General features: G+C 50.4%; 1 protein-coding gene across 3 annotated transcripts in view; it reads left to right on the top strand.

Moving 5' to 3' along the window:
• ALPK3 (alpha kinase 3) overlaps positions 1–19,184 on the top strand; it is a 44,570-nt gene that overhangs the window by 15,071 nt on the left and 10,315 nt on the right. For all 3 annotated transcript variants that reach the window (XM_032342016.1, XM_032342014.1, XM_032342015.1), the window contains 3 exons: positions 4,141–4,258; positions 4,848–6,066; positions 16,992–19,017. In XM_032342016.1, coding sequence (XP_032197907.1) covers positions 4,141–4,258; positions 4,848–6,066; positions 16,992–19,017 — 3,363 coding nt within the window. The remainder of the gene's footprint in view (positions 1–4,140; positions 4,259–4,847; positions 6,067–16,991; positions 19,018–19,184) is intronic.

Here is a 19,184-nt window from a genome sequence, read left to right as displayed (position 1 = left end):
GATTACATAATACAAGAAAAATGTTCAGCTCAGTACCTGGCCCATAGTGAGTCCTTAGTAAGTGTGAAGAATCCTCACAGGATTGTGTGGAGGGCCAGACAGAACCGTTCGAAAGCTCTTTGAGAACTCCAACATGGGTTTCATCATTAATGATCCCTACCACCTGAGCTTCTCAAACTGGGGTTGGTTGGGACAAGGCTGCAAGTCTCCAGGTTGGGTTCGAGACTTAGGCCTGTTGCCTGTGAAGCAGAGGTCTCAGGGGGAAAGGGGGAGGGGGAATGAGGAAAGCCCCAGGCTGTGGGACCACTGCGGGCTCTCCTGGCCAGAGCTGAACGTGTGTGCATGCCCACTTGTAGACACACATGCATGGGTAGGAGTGTGTCTGCAGCTGGGAGGGAAGGGCCATTCCTGTTGTTTTGTGTGTTTTACGATATAGTTCATATCATCCAGGGCACAAGGAAATGTTTTCTGTCCAAATAGAAGTGTTTCTAAAAACCCACTATTGCCACGGAGCCCCCAGCTGCCAGGTTGGCCGCCATTTTGTGAAGAGGCATCAGAGGACATCACGGGGGCTGAGAACTCAGCCTTGGGCTGGTGGGGTCCGTTCCGTATCTCCTTCCCTGTCCCAGCTTGATGGACTCAGATGCCCTGGAGGTTAAGGCCCTACTGGGCAGATCATGAGGCTGGAGGCTCTGAGCCCGGCCCTTGGAGGGATGAGGTCATCACACAGGATGGAGAGGACACCTGTGCTGGCCTTGGCCCCTCGCGGTGATGTAACCAGGGGCTTTAGCTCACAGTGGAAACATGGGGCTCGCTTTACAGTCAGGGCTGCCCAGAGTTTGTTCCTGGCCGACTCTAGCACAGCCTCCCCTCCTGCGCTCCCTGCTCCTGGACGCGGTCCCCCGGCATGTCCTTTGCCTCCCACCCCCACACGCTACTGCTACGGCTCCTGCGTGAGGCGCGCCGGCCCCATCTGTCTCCTGCTTGTTTGCTCTCTCACTCCTTCCCTCCCTCATCCGTCAGGGTTTGGTAAGTGACCGCTCTGGGCCCGGCCCTGACTTAGGTGCCGGGGACACAACAGCAGGGAAGACAGAATTCCTGCGCACGTGGGACGTGGGTCTAGAAGAGATAGGCAGGGACACAGGTCACCACAGGGGCATGACTCCTGCCGTGAAGGGGAGGGGCAGACGCCCAACTTTACATTTTCTGAAATTCCACCCACCCTTCACGGCCAGTTCCAGGGCCGCTCACACCATAAACCCTTTGCCATATCCCAGCCACAGGTGTTTGTTTGGTCCCCTCTCGGCACCCAGAGCACTTTGTGTATTTGTCTATAAATATTTAATGCGCGTTGGTTCCAGACCAGGCACTATTCTAGGAACCGGGGACACAGCGGTGACTAACACAGATAAGTCACGAACCGATGTTCCCCTGGGGGTTGGCGAGGGTGTCCGCCACCTAACAAAGTCCTCTGTGTGTAACCTGTCAACTGGCAATGGGTGCTACACACTAAACATAGTGAGAGGGGCAGAGGCGCGGGGGGGCGAGCCTTCTGGGAGGGAGAGAAGGCCCCTTCGAGAAGGTAATGTGAGGACAGAAAGTGAGGGAATAGGGGTCCCTGGGTGGCTCAGTCTGTTAAGAGGCTGCCTTGGGCTCGGGTCATGATCCCAGAGTCCTGGGATCAAGCCCTGCGTCGGGCTTTCTGCTCAACGGGGAGTCTGCTTCTCCCTCTGCCTGCTGCTCTGCCTACTTGTACTCTCTGTCTGTCAAATAAATAAATAAAATCTTAAAAAAAAATTTTAAATTAAAAAAAAAAAAAAAGAAAGAAAGTGAGGGAATAGAGGTGGGTGGCTTGCACTGTGTGTTAGAGGCGAGCCAGTCAGACCCTGTAGCTAGGGTTGGGGGGTGGGTAGCAGCGAGCAAGGTCCAGAGTGGAAGAGTGGTGGGAAATGAGGCAGTGGGGTGGGGGGCACCGATCAGGAGAAACTGCGCTGAATGGGAGCTCCCGGGTGTTTGGAGCAGAGCAGTGCCACGACCTGACTTGACTTGCAAAGGCTCACTCTGGCTGCTGTGTAGACGGGGGTTGAACAGAAGCCAGAGCGGGAGCAGGGAGATCAGTGCGGGGTAATACGGAGACTGACCTGTGAGACGGGGCTGGGGACTGCTTGGTGGTGGGGAGTGGCGAGAAGGGACCAGGTGGTGGATATATTCTGAAGGAAGGGCCCGTAGGATTGTCTGATGGCGTGGCTGTGAGAAAAAGAAAGGAATAAAGGAATACCTCCAGATTTGGGGCCCAAATCAACTTAGAAGGATAAAATCACTGGGTACCGAGCTATGTCACAACTGTCCTGGAGGGAGGCGCGAGGAGCTGGACCCGGATGGTAAGTTCCAGACCTATCAGATCTCACAGGGGTGCTGTCAGACACACGGTCAGAATCAGGAACCAGGAGTTCAGGGGGGAGGTCTGGGCTGGACGTACGAACGTGGCAGTGACGAGCACACAGATCTTTAAAGCCTACCGGTCAGCCTCAGACCTCAGGTTACATGGAGAGAGAGCAGGAAGCGGTTCTGGGGCCCGAGCCCTGGGGCACCTCCCGCTCACAGGCTCCGGTGGTGAGGGGGACGAGGGGGATGGATGAATGAAATTAGAAAGAGTGGCCCATGAGGCAGGGAGAGCGCTCCAAGGAGTGAGAAGGTCCCAGGGAGTGGGCATCGACGCCGACAGATTGAACAGATGAGGCATGAGAATTGCCAGGAAACTTGGCGACGTGCGAGTCAGGAGTGACCTCCACGGACAGGATTCTGGTGCTGTGTGCGCACAAAAGCCTGATGGGAGGGGAGGGAGGAAGACAGAGTGCAGAGAACGTTCTTGTAAAACTCATGCAGCAGGCTTGCGTGCCAGGGGTGGTGATGTCACAGAGGGGAACGGTTTGCTGATGCAGGCGAGAGCAGGAAAAATTGTTGGAGACGTCCTTGGCGAGGCAAGAGGAGATGGGGTCCAGTGAGGACAGCTGTGGAGAGGTGTGTGCGCCGCGGATCCATCCACGCGGGAAGGTGGAGCGGGTGTGCCCTGACTTAGGTTTCCTACTGTACCGTGGGTTCCCCAAGAGCAGACACCCTGCCGGCCAGGCTTCTGTAGGTGTAATAGCCCTCTCATGGCTCAGCACGTGCCTAATATGTATATTGGAGGGAAGGCGAGCTAGGGGTCTTTGAATTCAGATCGACAGTGTAAATCATTTGGGAGTCGGCTAGAAGCAGAGTTCACTGGTAAGGCTGGGGGCTTCTTGTGGGACTGATAGGCAGGAAGTCCTCGGCACCCAGGCAGGGAACGGAGCCAGTCTATGGAAGGATGCTGGGAGCATCTGTCTGTCTCCTATCTCGTATTCTGCCCTCAATATCCCCTTCATTCTTGCTTTTCACCGCAGGCCAGTCCGTGTGGAGGACTCGGCCGCACCCCTCTGAAGTTCTAGCTCCAGGCCCAAGGCTAGACTGCCTCTAGGTCCTGATTGCTGAAACCTAGGTCAAATAACCAGACTCCGTGAGCTGATTGGGTGTCCATTTCTGGACCCACCAGGCGTGTGGGGATGGAGCCGGACAGGTGACTCTAACAGTTGGAAGTGCTCCTTGTGGCCAGAGCTGGACGTCCCCAGAGAGAAGGGGCCACAGCAGTGAATGAGTGGGTCGGGAAATGTGGATGGATGATGGATGGATGGATGTTCTGGTGTGTCAGCAAATGAGGCCAGCATTGCAGCAACCTAGGACAAAAGAAGGAGGTTTTCTCGGTGTTGGGGTACTGGGGGAGACCTTTGAGGATACAGCCGTTACCACAGTTGAGAATGCAGGTCAGGACACTGAAGGAAGGGGGCTTGTTACTACCAGCCGAGGTTCTCTGGAAACGTTTTGCTTCTCTGCTAGGAAGTTTCTCCTCCATATTTGCCTTCCAGCTGCTGAAGGGGAACAGTTTTCAGCCTTGACATGGGCTAGCTTCTAAGAATAGGCAGAGCCAAATGATAGCCCTTTTCTTCCTGCAAGTGGGGCAGGTAGTCTGGGGAAGCCGTTCTCTCCTGCGGCATCCTGTTCTCTCCTCCCACTGTTTTGGACCTGGTCTTCCTGCAACCCAGTGCCCCGTTTCCTTCCTAGGATACCCAGAGCCGGAGGTGACCTGGTACAAAGATGACATAGAGCTGGACCGCTACTGTGGTTTGCCGAAGTACGAGATCACTCACCAGGGCAACCGCCACACGCTTCACATTTACAGGTGGGGGCACGCGACTTGTCCCGCTCTCTCTGCGCTCCTGGGGGCCTGTGGCCCCATCAGAGATGGGCTTGGCTGCGCACTGATGCCCAGGCGGGATCTAGGGGTGCAGGGCGGGTTTCTGCTGCTGAGTTGAACTTGCTGGCAAGCTGCCTGCCTGCCAGGGTCTGGGATGTCCAAAGGCTGGGGTGGGACGACTTCTGACAGCCGGAGATTGAAGCGCAAGCAGAGGAGGTCCCAACCCCCAGAAACATTTTCCATGAGGTCAGTTACCCAAAAAAGCTCCCGTGGTGTCCTTACTTCACAAGGGGCTGTGTGGGTCACCTGATTCTGCAGGGAGCACTCCTGGGCCTCACGTCTCATCCCTTCTGGAACAGCATGACCTGGGCCAGCTCCCTCCCTGTGGCCAGCCTCAGTTTCCCCAACTGCAATGCGGAGTGCTGTGGCGTCGGAGGTGGGGTGGGGTGCTCAGGGCGGGACTTTGGGGGGCGGGGCGGCATGCTCAGCTCTGGGAGACGTGGGCCGCGGGGGGCGGGGTGGGCCTCCCACCTGGCAGGAGGAGAGAGTGGGCATCTCGCGCCCCTCCCTTTAGGTGTCAAGAGGAAGACGCGGCCATCTACCAGGCCTCTGCCCGGAACACCAAGGGCATCGTGTCCTGCTCGGGGGTCTTGGAGGTCGGCACCATGACGGAGTACAAGATCCACCAGCGCTGGTTCGCCAAGCTGAAGCTCAAGGCCGCCGCAAAGATGCGGGAGATCGAGCAGAGCTGGAAGCCCCGGAAGGAGGTGGTGGGAGACGCCGACACTCTGCGCAAGCTCAGCCCCGACCGCTTCCAGCGCAAACGGCGGCTGAGCCGGGACGAGGCGTCCCTCCCCTCAGCCCCGGCCCGGGAGGCTGAGAACAGGACCCCAGCGGCGTGGCAGGAGGAAGAGGCTGAGCCCGCTCAGCACCCAGCTTTGGGCCTCCTCAACAGCTTCGCTCCCGGAGAAGTGACCACCAACGGGGAGGCGGCCCCCGAGAATGGGGAGGACGGGGAGCACCCCCTGCTGACGTACATCTGCGAGGCCATGGAGCTGGGGCCTCAGCGAGCCCCCAAAGCAGAGTCTGGGGCCAAGAAAAAGAAGAAAGATGAGGAACCTAAGCAGGGTCTCCAGAAGCCAGAGTCAGAGAAGGCGGCTCGAAGCCCAAGGTCTCCTGAAGGCCGTGCCCCTAGTTCAGACAAGTCCGGGATGCAGGGGCCTACGGACGTGGAGCAGGTCCAGACCCGGCGCGGAGGCAGGGCTGCGCGGGGGCCGGGGTCCTCTGGAGCAGAGAGCACCAGGAAGCCCGCTCCGGCTGTGGGCGCTCAAGAGCAGGCCCGGGATGCCCCCGTCCCAGGCCCAGACCAGCAAGTGTATTTCTCTCTAAAGGACATGTATCTGGAAAGTACCCTCGCAGGCACGCCGAAGGGGGAAGAGGGCTCCCAGACCCCAGGCAGCAGGGCACCTGGAGAGAGGCCCCCCGGGAAGGTACCCAGTGAGGCTGGAGGTGAAAGGGGGGCTGTTGCCCCTGCCCAGCCCACCGCTTCGGCCCCCCAGACAACTAGGCCTTTCAACAGGAAGAGATTTGCCCCTCCGAAGCCCAAAGGGGAGCCCACCGCCAACAGCAAGTCCGATCGTTCCCCGAGTCGAGCTCCAGAACCAGGGGCCCAGAGCTCAGGGAAGGCCCCACCTCAGGCCTCAGCCCCAGTGCCCACACCCCCTGCCCGGCGGAGACACGGCCCCCGCGACAGCCCCCTACAGGGTCCAGCTGGCCACAGCACTTCGGGAGAGGTAAGTGTGGGTGTTGGGTACCTGGAGGGCCTCTCTGGGAAGCTGAGCTCATGGAAACTCTTGCTCCCACAGCTCGGCAGCCAGTGAGCAGTGGGCTATTTATAGAAGGGGTGAGGTGGTGACGGAGTGCCAGCCGGGAGCAGAGGACCACAGGCCTGGCCTTTGCCTCAGCCAATCTCCAGACAGAGGTGGAGGGAAACTATGTCCTTTGGGGAGGAAAGAGCCAGTAGAGGGTTTTCCTGGGGTTCACTGAGGCAACAGTGTTTCATGGGGAGACTGAGGAGCAGGGGTGAGCTGTAGGGTGTGGTGGGTCTCGACCTGGATGCTTAGATTTCTACAAATATCAACTGTCCAGGAAATTCTGGTTTAATTTGGGTTTTTAATCTAAGATTTCAGAGTCAGGTGTACCTATTTGCAATTCTGACTTTGCTTAACATCTGGTGTTCGGGGCAAGTTGTAAAATCAGAATAAAAATGCTACGTACGTCGTAGGCTGCTGGGAGAGCCTGCTGGCTCAGCAGAGGGCCTGGTGCGCGTTAAGAACTAGTAAATGGCAGGAGGAGTAAGATGATTTCTATGGTGGGCGACAGGTGGGGGACCGAGGCCCCCTTTTTTATCTGGGAACAGGAAGGCCATCATTTCCTGGGGATCAGGTGGCCAATGGAGGGAAGGTAGGGATGGGGGTATCCACTGTTCAAAGAAGAGGTGGGCAACAGCGCTGAGAAGTTCAGGGAGCGGAGAGGGAGGAACAGGGTGACAGAGGGAAGTTTGTCCCCTTTGGTCAGTGCTGCATGTCTCAGGAGGCAAAGGGCAGACCATATTTCATCTTTATTTTTATTTTTAAAAATTTATTAGAGAGTGAGCAGGGCAGGAGCAGAGCCAGACGGAGAAGCAGACTACTCCCCCACCCCATACAGAGCGGGGCTGGATCCCATGAACCTGAGATCACAACCTGAGCCAAGATCAAGAGTCAGCCAGGCCCCCCAAAGGGGGAGGCAGACGGTGTTTCCCAGGAGTTTGGGGGAGACAGTTTCACAGTGGGCAGAAAAAAGGCCATATTTCTTCTGAGTGGCAGAAAGGGAACGTGTTTCAAGAGGGAGGACAGACGGCAGAAGGGACAAGCTACCTGCCCCGGGACCTCATGGGGGACAGAGCTTCATAGGCGAAGGGGGCACTGACCTTCCCACAGAAAGAACTTACGGCATTTCATGAGTGGTGCTGAGTTAGTCTGTGGGGACAGTAGGTTCAGAGGGCTTGGGAGGGCCGGACCTCAAGCCAGACTCTTGGAGGTTGGTTACTCAGCGCTCACGCTTGGTCTCTGGGGATGCTGGCAGCTGGTGGGCTGAGTTCCTAGTGGCCCTGATGGCACTGCTCCGTGTGCCTGACCCAGCCCACAGGCAGGAGCCCCCAGGGAGTGCATTCGGGAAGTGACCAGGCCAGCAGCCAAGTCTGACGAAGGCGGCCTCCTTGCCCACAGTGGAGGGGACACCAGCGCCAGGCCACCTGCCCCCTCCCAGCAGGGCTCTCCTTGCCTTTCAGAGGAGCGGCAGGTGCAGGAGAGGCGGCCCGCCCTGGTTTCATGGTCCTTGCAAGACGCGTGTGCGACTTCTATTTTCTGTACTTAGAAAATTGTGACATAGATCGCACAGGTGAAAAATGCATTTAACGTCTAGGCATACGCCAAACCTGCTGCTCTTTCGTGGCTGAATCTGATTGGTTTTTCATCTTCTCATCCTACCAAGTCTTTAAAAAATCTCTTGAAAGACACCCATGCTCGTGGTGACAAATATGGGGGGAACCCTTAAAAATTCAACGGGATAAATAACAGCTCACCTAGAATTCTACCATCGAGAAGCATCGTGATGTAGCTACCAATCTTTCTGTATATGCAGTACAAATTCAGTGTGTCCTGCTCTTCTGATTCAGTCATATCCTGCTTTCTTCCCCTCTCATTCTTTCTTTCTTTTTTAAAGATTTTACTTATTTATTTGACAGAGATCACAAGTAGGCAGGGAAGCAGGCAGAGAGAGATGGAGAAGCAGGCTCCCCGCTGAGCAGAAAGCCCGATGAGGGGCTCGATCCCAGGACCCTGAGATCATGACCTGACCCCAAGGCAGAGACTTAACCCACCAGCCACCCAGGCTCCCCTCCTTCTCATTATTTCATGAACATTTTCTCACGGTCCCTAAAAATTTTCTGGAAAACGCTGATGGTTGTATAGGCTGCCATTTATTATTGAACCACCTCCCATGGTTTAAGTGTTCCTTCCCTATTCTGAGGTTAGTTGACTATGAATCTACATTTTAAAAATAATTTTTGTTATTTGAATTTCTCCACTTGACTTTTAAATTAACTTGATGTTGATCTGAGTATGTAGATTCCTTAGATTCCAGACAAGATTGAAAATTTCAGAGAACTAGAAGTTATAAAAAGTGGGATAAACTTAAAAATCAACCAACTGGAAAACCAGAACTGAAAGATACAATAATCAGTATGAAGCTAGTTGTTATAACATTTCCAGTTCTGGATGAGATGGGGCAAACACTCACCCTATATTTCCCATTGAATGCAGCTAAAAAACTTGGGCAAAATGCTTGGTGCAGCTATTTGAGGACTTTGGTAAACAATAGTAGGCAGACTGGGGAAGACTGGACTTCAAAGTACCCTAGAACTAGCAGTGTTTTCCTGTTTGGTTTTTTGCCTTTTAAATCTAGTATTCTCTGTCCTGATCTTAATTCAATCAGAAACTCAGAAGTAAGGATCAGCTTTACTTTAGGAGAAGCTCTCTACTGTACATCAAGCTTGAGGAATAGGAAAGGAATCTCCTGGTAGTGACAGTAATGGCAGAAGAGGCCACAGGTGTCAAACTTTGAGGGAGGGAATCTTTCTCTCTGTTCAGAGAAGCTGTGGTCTCCCAAGACGGTAGGATGAATCCCTGTTGCTTTTTTTTTCTCTCTCTCTTTTGGGTCTCTTTCTTGGTCTAGGACACAGGTTCATGTGTGAAAGTATATGATGAATAAATGAAGCCCCAGCTATCTGTTCAGAGGCTGAAAAAAGGGAGCCCTAAGGACCCAGAAATTACAGGAGAGATCTTGGAGAAGGAACATTTGAGAAAGTGACTTCATAAGCTGTTTATAAATTCTTGGGCTTGTCCCCAAGCTATTTATGCACGCATGGATCTGGTTCTGCATGCTGTATCAAAAACTTTGAGAATGGAACTAAAAGACCATCATCCAGGTCCCAGACTGGTCCCCAGTGGCATACACACTGGTTGGTCTGAATAGTACTGCGAAGGCATTGAAAAATGGAACTCTCACTGAAACTACAATCTCAACAGGCTGAATGAAACTTGCAGCCTGAACACAACCAAGTAGAGTGTCTGCTAAGACACAAACATTAATATTATCCGTAGGATTTATATAAGAACCAGGGTCTCATGATATTCAAAATGTCTAGGATATAATAAAAGTAACTTGGCATATGGAAAATCAAGAAATCTCAACTTGCATGGGAAAAGACAAAGAATGCCAGTGTCAAGATGGCAGAGATAATGAAATTATCTCAGTTAGTGTCAGCAACTCTAAGAATATGACAAAATGTAAGGGTAAACATTCTGGAAATAAATGGAAACCTAGAACGGTCTCTGCAAAGAAATACAAGATATAAAGAACCAATTTTTAAGTTTAGAACTGAAAAATACAATAATTGAAATAAAAACACTTTCTCACTGGGCACAATAGCAGAATGAAGATGGCAGGAGAATGGCAGTGAACTTGAAGATAGGTCGATAGATATTATTCAACTTGAATAACAGAGAAGGAAAATAAAAAGATAAGAAAGAGAAATAAACAGACCTTCAGGGACCTGTGGTACCATATCAAAACATCTAATGTTTGTGTTACTGGAGACCCAGGAGAGAAGGGTGTGGTACAGAAAAAATACCTGAATAAATAATGGCTGAACACTAGCCAAATTAGGCAAAAGACACAAACCTACACACAAGAAGTCCAGCAAATCCCAAATAAGATATGCCTACAGAATTCCATGCCAAGAAGCAATAAGCAAATTGCTGAGAACTAAAGACAACACAAAGTCTTGAAAGTAGTCAGTGAAAAACAACACATTATAGGGGAACAATGATTCAAATGACTGCAGATTTCTCATCGAAAACAATGGAGGTCAAAAGGAAGTGGAATAATAGACCTGCTAAAAGGAAGTGTCTTTCTATTCGTAGATCTACATTCAGCAAAAAACATCTTTCAGTATTGAAGGTGAAATAAAGGCATTACCCGATAAAACTAAGATTATAAATCACTGGCAGACCTGTTCTGAAAGACTGCTAAAGTACGTTTTACCTAGAGAAGGGAAATGATACCGGAATGGAACCTGTATCACAAGGAATGAAGGAAGAACTACAGAAATGGTAAATATTGGGGTAAACATGCAGCATAAAAGGGAGAGGATAAAGGGATCTATATGGTGATAAAATGACTACATTTCACTTGAAGAGTTAAATATTGATTCCAAGTAGACTGTGGGAAGTATATATACTGTAACCCTTAGAGCAAAAATTAAAATACTAAGTAAAAATCACAACATATAAATTGAAGAGGAATACTAAAAATGTTCAAATAATATAAAAGAAGACAGGATAGGGGAAATGGAGGACAGAAAAAACAGAGGAAAGAAATGGAAAACAAATAATAAAATAATTGACCTAAATGCAAACATATAATTATATTAAATATAAGTGGTCTAAACACACAAATAAGAGAGATTGTGAGAATGGATCAAATAACATTCTCAAAGCTGGGATTTTTACAAGAAATTGACCTCAACTATAATATTACAGGTAAGCAAAAAATAAAATGATAGAAAATATACACTATGCAAACACTAATCTGTTGAGAACTGGAGTGACCCTGTTAATTTCAGACAACGTAGACTCCAGGGCAAAATTGTGAATTATATAATGAGAAAAGGGTCCGCTCAAGAAAACATAGTAAAAAAATGTGTTTGCCTCTAACAACAGAGCTTCAAAATATATGAAGAACAGGAAGGAGAAACAGAAGGATCAGCCATTATAGTTGGAGAATTTAAAGTTCTCTCAGTAACGTCTTGAGTTAATAAACTGAAAATCAGTATGAATAAGAATAGAAAAGAGCAACATTATCAACTGACTGGGTCTAACACATGCATAGGATACTCCATGTAACAACAGAATACTTTTTCTTCTCAGGTGCATGTAAAACAGTCACCCAAATAGATCATATCCTGGGTCATAAACAAACCTTAACAAATAGAAAATAATTGCAATAATACAAAGTATGTTTTCTGTGCAATAGGGACTTAAGCAACAGATCAATGACAGAAAAAGATAACAGGAAACTCTCAAAATGCTTTAAATATTTATGACGCACTCTCATGAGTCAAAGAGGAAGGTCTTAAGGGCAAATGGAAAATATTTTTAACTGAATGAAAGTGAAGATACAACACATGAAAAGTTTGGATAAATAAGTAGTTTGAGGAAAATAAGAATTCTGAGGAAAATTTATAACATTAAAATATTTATATTAGAAAATAAGAAAGGTCTAAGTAATCTAAGCTCCCGTGTTGAGAAACTGGAAAAGGAAGAGGTCAATAAACCCAAAACAAAGAGAAGGAAGGAAATAGTAAAAGAGCACTGGGCGATATATGCAACTAATGAATCATTGAACACTACATCAAAAAATTATGATGTTCTGTATGTTGGTTAACTGAACGTAATAAAAAAAAGAGCAGAAAACAATGACATTGGAAACAGAAAACTATGGAGAAAACAAACCGAAATATGGTTATTTGGAAAAAATCAGTAATATTGATAAACCTCTAGCAAGACTCACAAAGGAAAAAAATGAGAAAAGACACAAATGACCAGCTTTAAGGTAAAAGAAGGGCCTGATCATAGTGATCATTTCACACGATAGGCATCCCAAAACATCAGGTTGTACACCTTAAATTATACAGTCTTTGCCAATTATACCTCAATAAATTTTTAGGGGCACCAGGGTAGCTCAGGCAGTTGGATGTCTGATTCTTGGTCTCGGCTCAGGTCTTGATCTCTTGGTTCATGGGATTGAGCCCTGTGTCTGGCTCTGCACTCAGTGGGGAGTCTGATTGAAGATTCTCTCCCTCTGCCCCTCCCCACAACTCATGTTCTCTCTTTCCCTCTCTCTCTTTCAATCCCTCTAAAATAAATAAATACTTAGAAAAAAGATTTTTTTAAAAAGGAGTGAAGGGTAATTTCTCTAGAGATCTTGCAAGTACTAACAGGATAATCAAGGCCCATCATGAAAAACTGTGCATGTAGTTCAACAACTTAGATGAAATAGACCAAAACTATAAGCTATGAAACTCTTGCAAACAATGAGATAACTTGAATAATCCTATAATTGTTACAGAAATAAAATTTGTAGCTAAAAATCATCCAAATAGGAAGTCTTTTGGACCAGATAGTTTTTCTGGCAAATCTACTGAGCATTTAAAGATGTTAAAGCCTCAGTATCAGCCCTGGGTCTAGGTTTCAGAGGAAGGAGATTCCAGGTCCTAGACATTTCCTCACCATTCCTGTTAAGCTCCTGGTTTTGTCCCTGCTTCCCCAAACCAGCACTCTGGGACCATGTCCCACTTTGAGGGTTAGAAGCCATTGTATTGTCAATTAGTAGTTGATTCCAAAATCTCCTATGTGCTTGAGCCCATGCTGGGTGCAGAGGTGAAGCAGACTGCATCCCTAATCTCTGAGAATTTATGAGGGAGACAGTAGGTCGGATGGATAATTAAACCTACTTCTCTTCCTTGTAGTGACAAAGCTCATACAGAACCATCTGGGTTCACCCCTGCTCACACCATGGTTATTTTAAAGAATACATGGCAGTCCTTATCATATCTCCATACGGTTCCAGATGTAGACGCACACACGCACACACACACCACAGTGTTTAAAGAGGTCATCCTTTGCAGAAGTGTACAGAAATTACTCAACTGATCCTTTACCATAGAGTTACCCAGCACCCCCTCTAATCCAGGGTCTGTGCTGGGTCCATCTCTTTGGAAGGGAAGGGTTTACACATTTACAGGTGCCACCTGGATGAAACACTACCACACAAAATGAGGGAATCCTGATACAATCAGGTACATTTGCTGTGGGTACATAGCGTAGGGAGCCTCTATTGATTTTGAGGGGAGTACGTGGAAAAAGAGACTCAGAAGTCTTCCAAGAAGAGGGTCTTCAAGGATGAGGAGTCTTTCAGGTGGGCAAGGAGAAGGCTGAGACTGTCCAGCAGAGAGAAAACACACCAAGTAGTAATAAAATAGCACAGTGGTCACTACCGTAACTTAGTGGTGTTGGGCAGAGGGACCCAAGAGATGAACCTGGAAGAGAGATCTGGGACGCTTACGGAAGGATGGGCTTCGTTAGTCACGAGGTGTAATCGATTTGTTTTCACTTTAAATTGAACGTTGTTGGATATGTGTCCATGTGCATATGGTATAAAATTTAAAAAGTAGAACAGGTATATGGAGAATATTGTCGTCCTCAACTGGACTCCCCCCCCACCCAGTTTCTCTTCCTGAAGTCAGTCGCCAGAACGGGTTTCCTGAGCATACCTCCAGAACTATTTTCCTGCATTTAAAAATATGTGTCTGTACATTTGCCACACAAAGGTTGCATATTGTCCTTTCTGTCCACACCTTGCTTTTCTACTTGGATATTTATTTTAGTTACTTGGAATATGGATGTACTGTAATTCACCGGGCTGGTTCTGTTGATGGAATTTAGGTCATCACTAGTTTTGCCGTTATAAACTGTGCTGCAGTGAACATTTTTGTCCCTAAGTCCATTCACGTGTGGAAACACATCTATAGGACCAATTCTTCGTAACGCAACTGTTGGGTCCAAGAGCACAAGCGTTTTTAGTTTTATTAAATGATGCTAAGTGGCCATCCATGGAGGCGGTGCTGACAGCCTCTTTCCCCAGACCCTGGCCAGCAGTGTTCTTAAACTTTTTGCTCCTTTAGGCTCGGGCTTTTTAGGCTTTATCCTGTGAGTGATGATGAGCCCTGGAGAGGTTTTTAAGCAGGACAGTGTCACAATCCGATCTGTATTTTGGCAAGATCACTTGGCTTGCAGTGAGGGTAAGTGTTGCGCAGAGGCAGAACACTAGAGTTGTGATTGCCAGTTGAGACTTGAAAGGGGTCCAGGCGAGACAGAATTGTTGGCAGCGTGGTTTCAGCGGTTGGCAGGGAAGACAGAGAAGGGAATGGGTATTGAGACCCCGAGGAAGTAGGTTTGACAGGACTCAGGGACTGATCAGGCTTGGGGATGGGGGAGAGAAGAGAGCTTTAATCAAAGGCTGTAAGGGCACCTGGTTGACTCAGTTAGTAGAGGGTGCAACTCTTGATCTCAGGGTTGTGAGTTTGAGCCCCATGTTGGGCATAAAATCTTGAAAAAAAAAATCAAAGAAACTCTGTTCCCATGAGACTTATTCAAAGTCAGCATTTTCTTTGTAAATTTATGGATTTTATGCCCGTGTTAATGCTTCCTAATCCTAGAATACCAGGAGTTAACAGAAAGTTCTAATGTATTACTAACCCCTGTCTGTTGGCTCCAAGGGGTTTTTGTCTATTAGTCTCTTACTGGTTGTTGGAGAAGTTAGAGGAGCATTTTTACAAAAATTCTTTGGCCACTGAGATTATTTGATGGCTTCTGAAAATCACCACACTCTTATTTTTCCCATATTTGAATGAATGGTATCATTCATTCAAAATCCCATATTCAGTAACTTTAAATTCTATACTTAATTCAAATGTAGCTTAATTATATATATTTTAAAGTCTTTCTTTATGCGATCTGTTTCCTTTGGTTTTGTGTGTGGTTCTTCTGATAACTAGAGATATTTGTATGTGGTAATATATAATATATATTTTATATTTTATATGCTACCATTAAGTATTTCCTCTGTTCAGGGTCTTAATTTTTCATGACAGCTATGATCATGTCATTTTTTCCCCGTCATTTTCCATCTCATACTAGCCCCACATCTTCTATCTAGGCGATTATCTCTGTATAGTTAGATATCCTATATTTCTGTTACCTGGTTTTTCCAGCTTTGGCTAAATCTTTGGTTCCTGGCTTGTATAGGTGATAGACTCCACTTATCACCTTCTTCCTCCTTCTACTTTTTGTACAAGTTGTATCATTTCTGCCTGCTCAGGGCATAGAACGCTGACATTTTCCTCTGCCACTCTAAACCCCTTTGGGTGTGGTCTTGATTATGTAATTAATACATATTTAATGCTCAGCAAGAATTTTGCTGTGGTTCCCCTAAACATCTTCCAGCTGACCGGAGTATGTTCTCTGGTAGTGTGCTCAAGCGGGGCTCATGGGAATGATATTCCCTAAGTCCTCGTGTGTTCAAAGACAACCTTCCTATGCTTAGAGATTTTCAGGAATTTCCTTCAGAAGCGTGTTTTCTTGTGGGTGTTTTCTGAGATAGGCTTCCACCAGGTAGTTCCACTCTCCTCTGCCTGTGTCCGCTGGACGTCAGCCTTGGGTGTCTTCTGGGTGATTCCCACCCAGCTCTCGGCGACCCCACAGCTCTCGCTGGAGGGGGGCTCTGGCGCTCATCACAGCGGGAGGAGTCCTGTACCCACAGTAACTGCGCTTGGCGGCCGCTCTCTGAGCCCCGCAGAACTCTCCGCCTGCCTGAGCTCTTTCACGGTTTCTTCTCAGCTACCTCCCTGCGGCAGCCCCTGCTCCGTTTTTCTTTTCTTTTACTTTTTTTGGGTTTTTTTTTGTTTGTTTGAGACTGTAAGTTTTATAAGCCTCCAGTTTCACTCCTGATGAAGTTTAATATTTTTTTCTTGTTTTTATTGTTGCTTTTGATTATATTGGGGAGGAAAAGAGACAGCTTGTCTCTTGTGCCGCTATGTTTAGACCAGAAGTCCTTTAATTATATTGGACGGGACGGCATTCTCCCGTATTCTCTCCAGCTTGAAGTGAGACATGGCCGGCTTCTGGGCTGACTTCTACCACTTCCTGTCTGATGGTGGACAATCACCTTTCTCTTTTGGCCATTGGTGTGTTCCTACCTATTAGGTTTACTTTTTTTAAGGAAATTTTTTTAAAGATTTTTATTTTTCCATAATCTCTACACCCATTGTGGGGTCTGAACTCACAACCCCGAGTTCAAGAGTTGTGCGCTCTATCGTCTGAGTGACAATGGAGAGCGCTCACAACTACTTCACACTGTGAGGAGTAAGTGAGGTTGTGCATGTGTAACAAATAGGGGCCTAGGATAGTGATTTGCAATTAAATAGGGCATTCGAAAGGGTAGTAGCATACACTTCATTGATTTCTCCGGCATAGCTGGTGTCCCGAGTGACGGTGACCTCTGTGTTCGGATGACATCACATTGGTACCACTTGCTCTATGGTAATGGCAGATGCTGCCATGGAGCACGTTGTCAGGAGACCCTTTGTCTGTCTCCCTTGTCGCCCGTAATTCTATCTGGTGGCAGTTAGTGCCAAAAAAGAGGGACAGATCAATTTGCTCAGAAGCCTTGGAGGGGGGACCCTCTCCTCCAAATGGCAGGGATGAGGGGTCTTTCAGGGAAGGCAGGTTTTTCTTCAGGGAGAGGTGGGAAGGGCCAGAGCTAGACCCGGATTCTGGACATTCCTTGGTCTAGACTCTGGGATCAGGGATCAGGATGGGGGGCTTGGGACTTGGCCACATGTCCTTTGCCTCCAACCCCTAGCAGGCCTGGAAAACCAGTGGCAGGAATACGGTTGGGCTCATCTGGGTGAGGTCAGAGGAGGCTGGGAAGCCAGGCTGGGAGAGATCCTAAGGCTCATGTGGTCAAGCTCTTCCTCTCCTCCACGTGTTCTCAGGTCCCAGAATCCCGGGCAAGCCCGGCTCCTACCGCGCTGGCCACCAACACCGCCGACATGGTCTCTGTGGGTTGCAGTGACCCCAGAAGCCGGGGCATCATTGAGCCCATGGACACAGACACCCAGGAAGCTGGGAGGACATCTGCTGACCAGAAACGTGGAGGCAAGAAGAATACAGAGGCTGATGGGAAGAGGCAGGTGGATGGAAGGACCCAGGGAGACAGGACACAGGCCACCCAGATGACACAGGCAGATAGGAAGAGCTGGGTGGACACTGGGCCACGAGAAAGTGAGAGGCCAGCATCCGCCAGGAGGTTCCAGGAGGATGTGGTGGCCCAGGGAGGGGCAGGGATGCAGGTGGAAAGGACACAGACAGGCAGGAGGATGCAGGAAGACAGAGGGACACGGTCCGAGGAGAGCACGCCCACAGCCATGAAAGGTCAGTCCGAGAACGGCTCTGTGAGCAGCCCCGGCCCACAGTCCAGTGAGTGTTTCGACCAGATCCCCGAAGGGCCCTCTGTCCCGGAAGAACCTGGTTTCGTGCTCAGATCTGAAGAAGTGGCAGTCACGGCCCCCAGGAGCTATGAGCCGGCATTGCTGGCTGCCTCAGGAGGCGGTCGCACGCTCCCAGTCCAGCGGCCTCCCCAGGGTGGTCTGGAGCAGCGGGGAGGGCCTGAGTGGCCGGGGCTGGTCAAGGACAAGCCAGAGGATGGCCTGATCCCAGGCCCCAAGGAGGAGCAGCCGAGGGAGGTGACGTCCATGGATCTGGGTGGCTGTCCTCCAGCTGGCCAGAGCCCGGAGGCGCCCACTCTGCCCTCTCCTCCCAGGCGGGGCCTGACCACGAGCTCGCGGGAGGCTCTGCCCAGCACTCCGGCCCCTGAGCACACGAGTGCTGCTGCCTTCCCGCCCTCTGGGGACCAGGCCTTACTGAGGCCCGCCCCCCCACTGTCCATGGGGCCAGGGACCCCCACCCAGAGTCACCCGCCAGCAGCCATGTCCGCCAACACTGAGGGGTCCTGTGCCCCGGGGCCAGATGCGGAAGGGAGGCCCCCGGGTCCCCAGAGCTGCGACCCCGGCCTCATAGACTCCCTGAAGAACTACCTGCTTCTGCTGCTGAAGCTCTCCAGTGCAGAGCCAGGGGGCGGGGGCGCCGAAGCGCAAGGGGCAGCCGCCACTGGGGCTCCGGTGTCCTCGGCCACTCTGGTCCCCGACGTGGAGGTGGCTGGTCTGAGTCCCCGGACGTCCAGGCGCATCCTGGAGCGCGTGGAGAACAACCATCTAGTACAGAGTGCCCAGAGCCTGGCGCTGAGCCCCTGCACCTCCCGCCGCCTCACCGGCCTCCTGGATCGCGAGGTGCAGGCTGGCCGTCAGGCCCTTGCAGCAGCCCAGGGCCCTGGCCTCAGCACCCTCACTGTCCCTGCCATCGTGGTAGGTGAGGAGGGGGGCCCTGGGCTGGCCTCCGAAGGATCCAGTGAGGGCGAGGGTGAGGGTCCCCCCAAGGGGCCTGGGCTCCCACGGGCCTCCCCGGAGAGCGGTGCACGCAGGTGGCTGGGGGAGACGGGTGGGCAGACAGCCTCGGGTCCAGGAGCACTCCCAGCAGACAGAAGGGCCCAGGAGCCCTTCCAGGAGGAGGAGGCCCCTGGGGAGGTCCCGACAGGCCTCCCTGCAGCGACACCAGAGGAGCTAGCTTTGGGGGCCCGGAGGAAGAGGTTTCTCCCCAAGGTCAGAGCAGGAGGAGACAGGGAGGCAGCCAAGGCTGAAGAAAGGGAGAGCCCCACGGTTTCCCCTCGGGGGCCCAGGAAGGGCCTGGCACCTGGGTCCCCGGGAACCCCAGGACGGGAGAAACGTTCCCCAACCCAGGGTAGAAAGGCAGGTATGCTGGAGGTGCCGCGGGCAGAGGACGAGCCGGCAGCAGGAGACCTGGGCTCCGGCCCCAAGGCCAGCAGTGCAGACACAGAGCAAGTCCTGGATGAAGGCAAGCAGGACGCTTCGGCCAAGTCCAAGAAAGCCAAAGATCTGCTCAAAGGTGAGCAATGGGGAGGGTGGGGAAGGGCTCCAGGGGAGAGGGTTGCACACTGCAGCAGCAGGGGCGCTGAGGGGGCACACCCGAGAGGGGTTTACAGCGCCCCTCCTACAACAGTCTCCTGGAACTAGACCCCCCAGCTATGCCGTCCGAGGGCTAGTTCTCATCCT

The sequence above is a fragment of the Mustela erminea genome, chromosome 5 (assembly GCF_009829155.1).
Source record: "Mustela erminea isolate mMusErm1 chromosome 5, mMusErm1.Pri, whole genome shotgun sequence".
Classification (NCBI taxonomy): Eukaryota; Metazoa; Chordata; class Mammalia; order Carnivora; family Mustelidae; genus Mustela; species Mustela erminea.
This window is presented reverse-complemented; position numbering and strand designations above follow the sequence as displayed.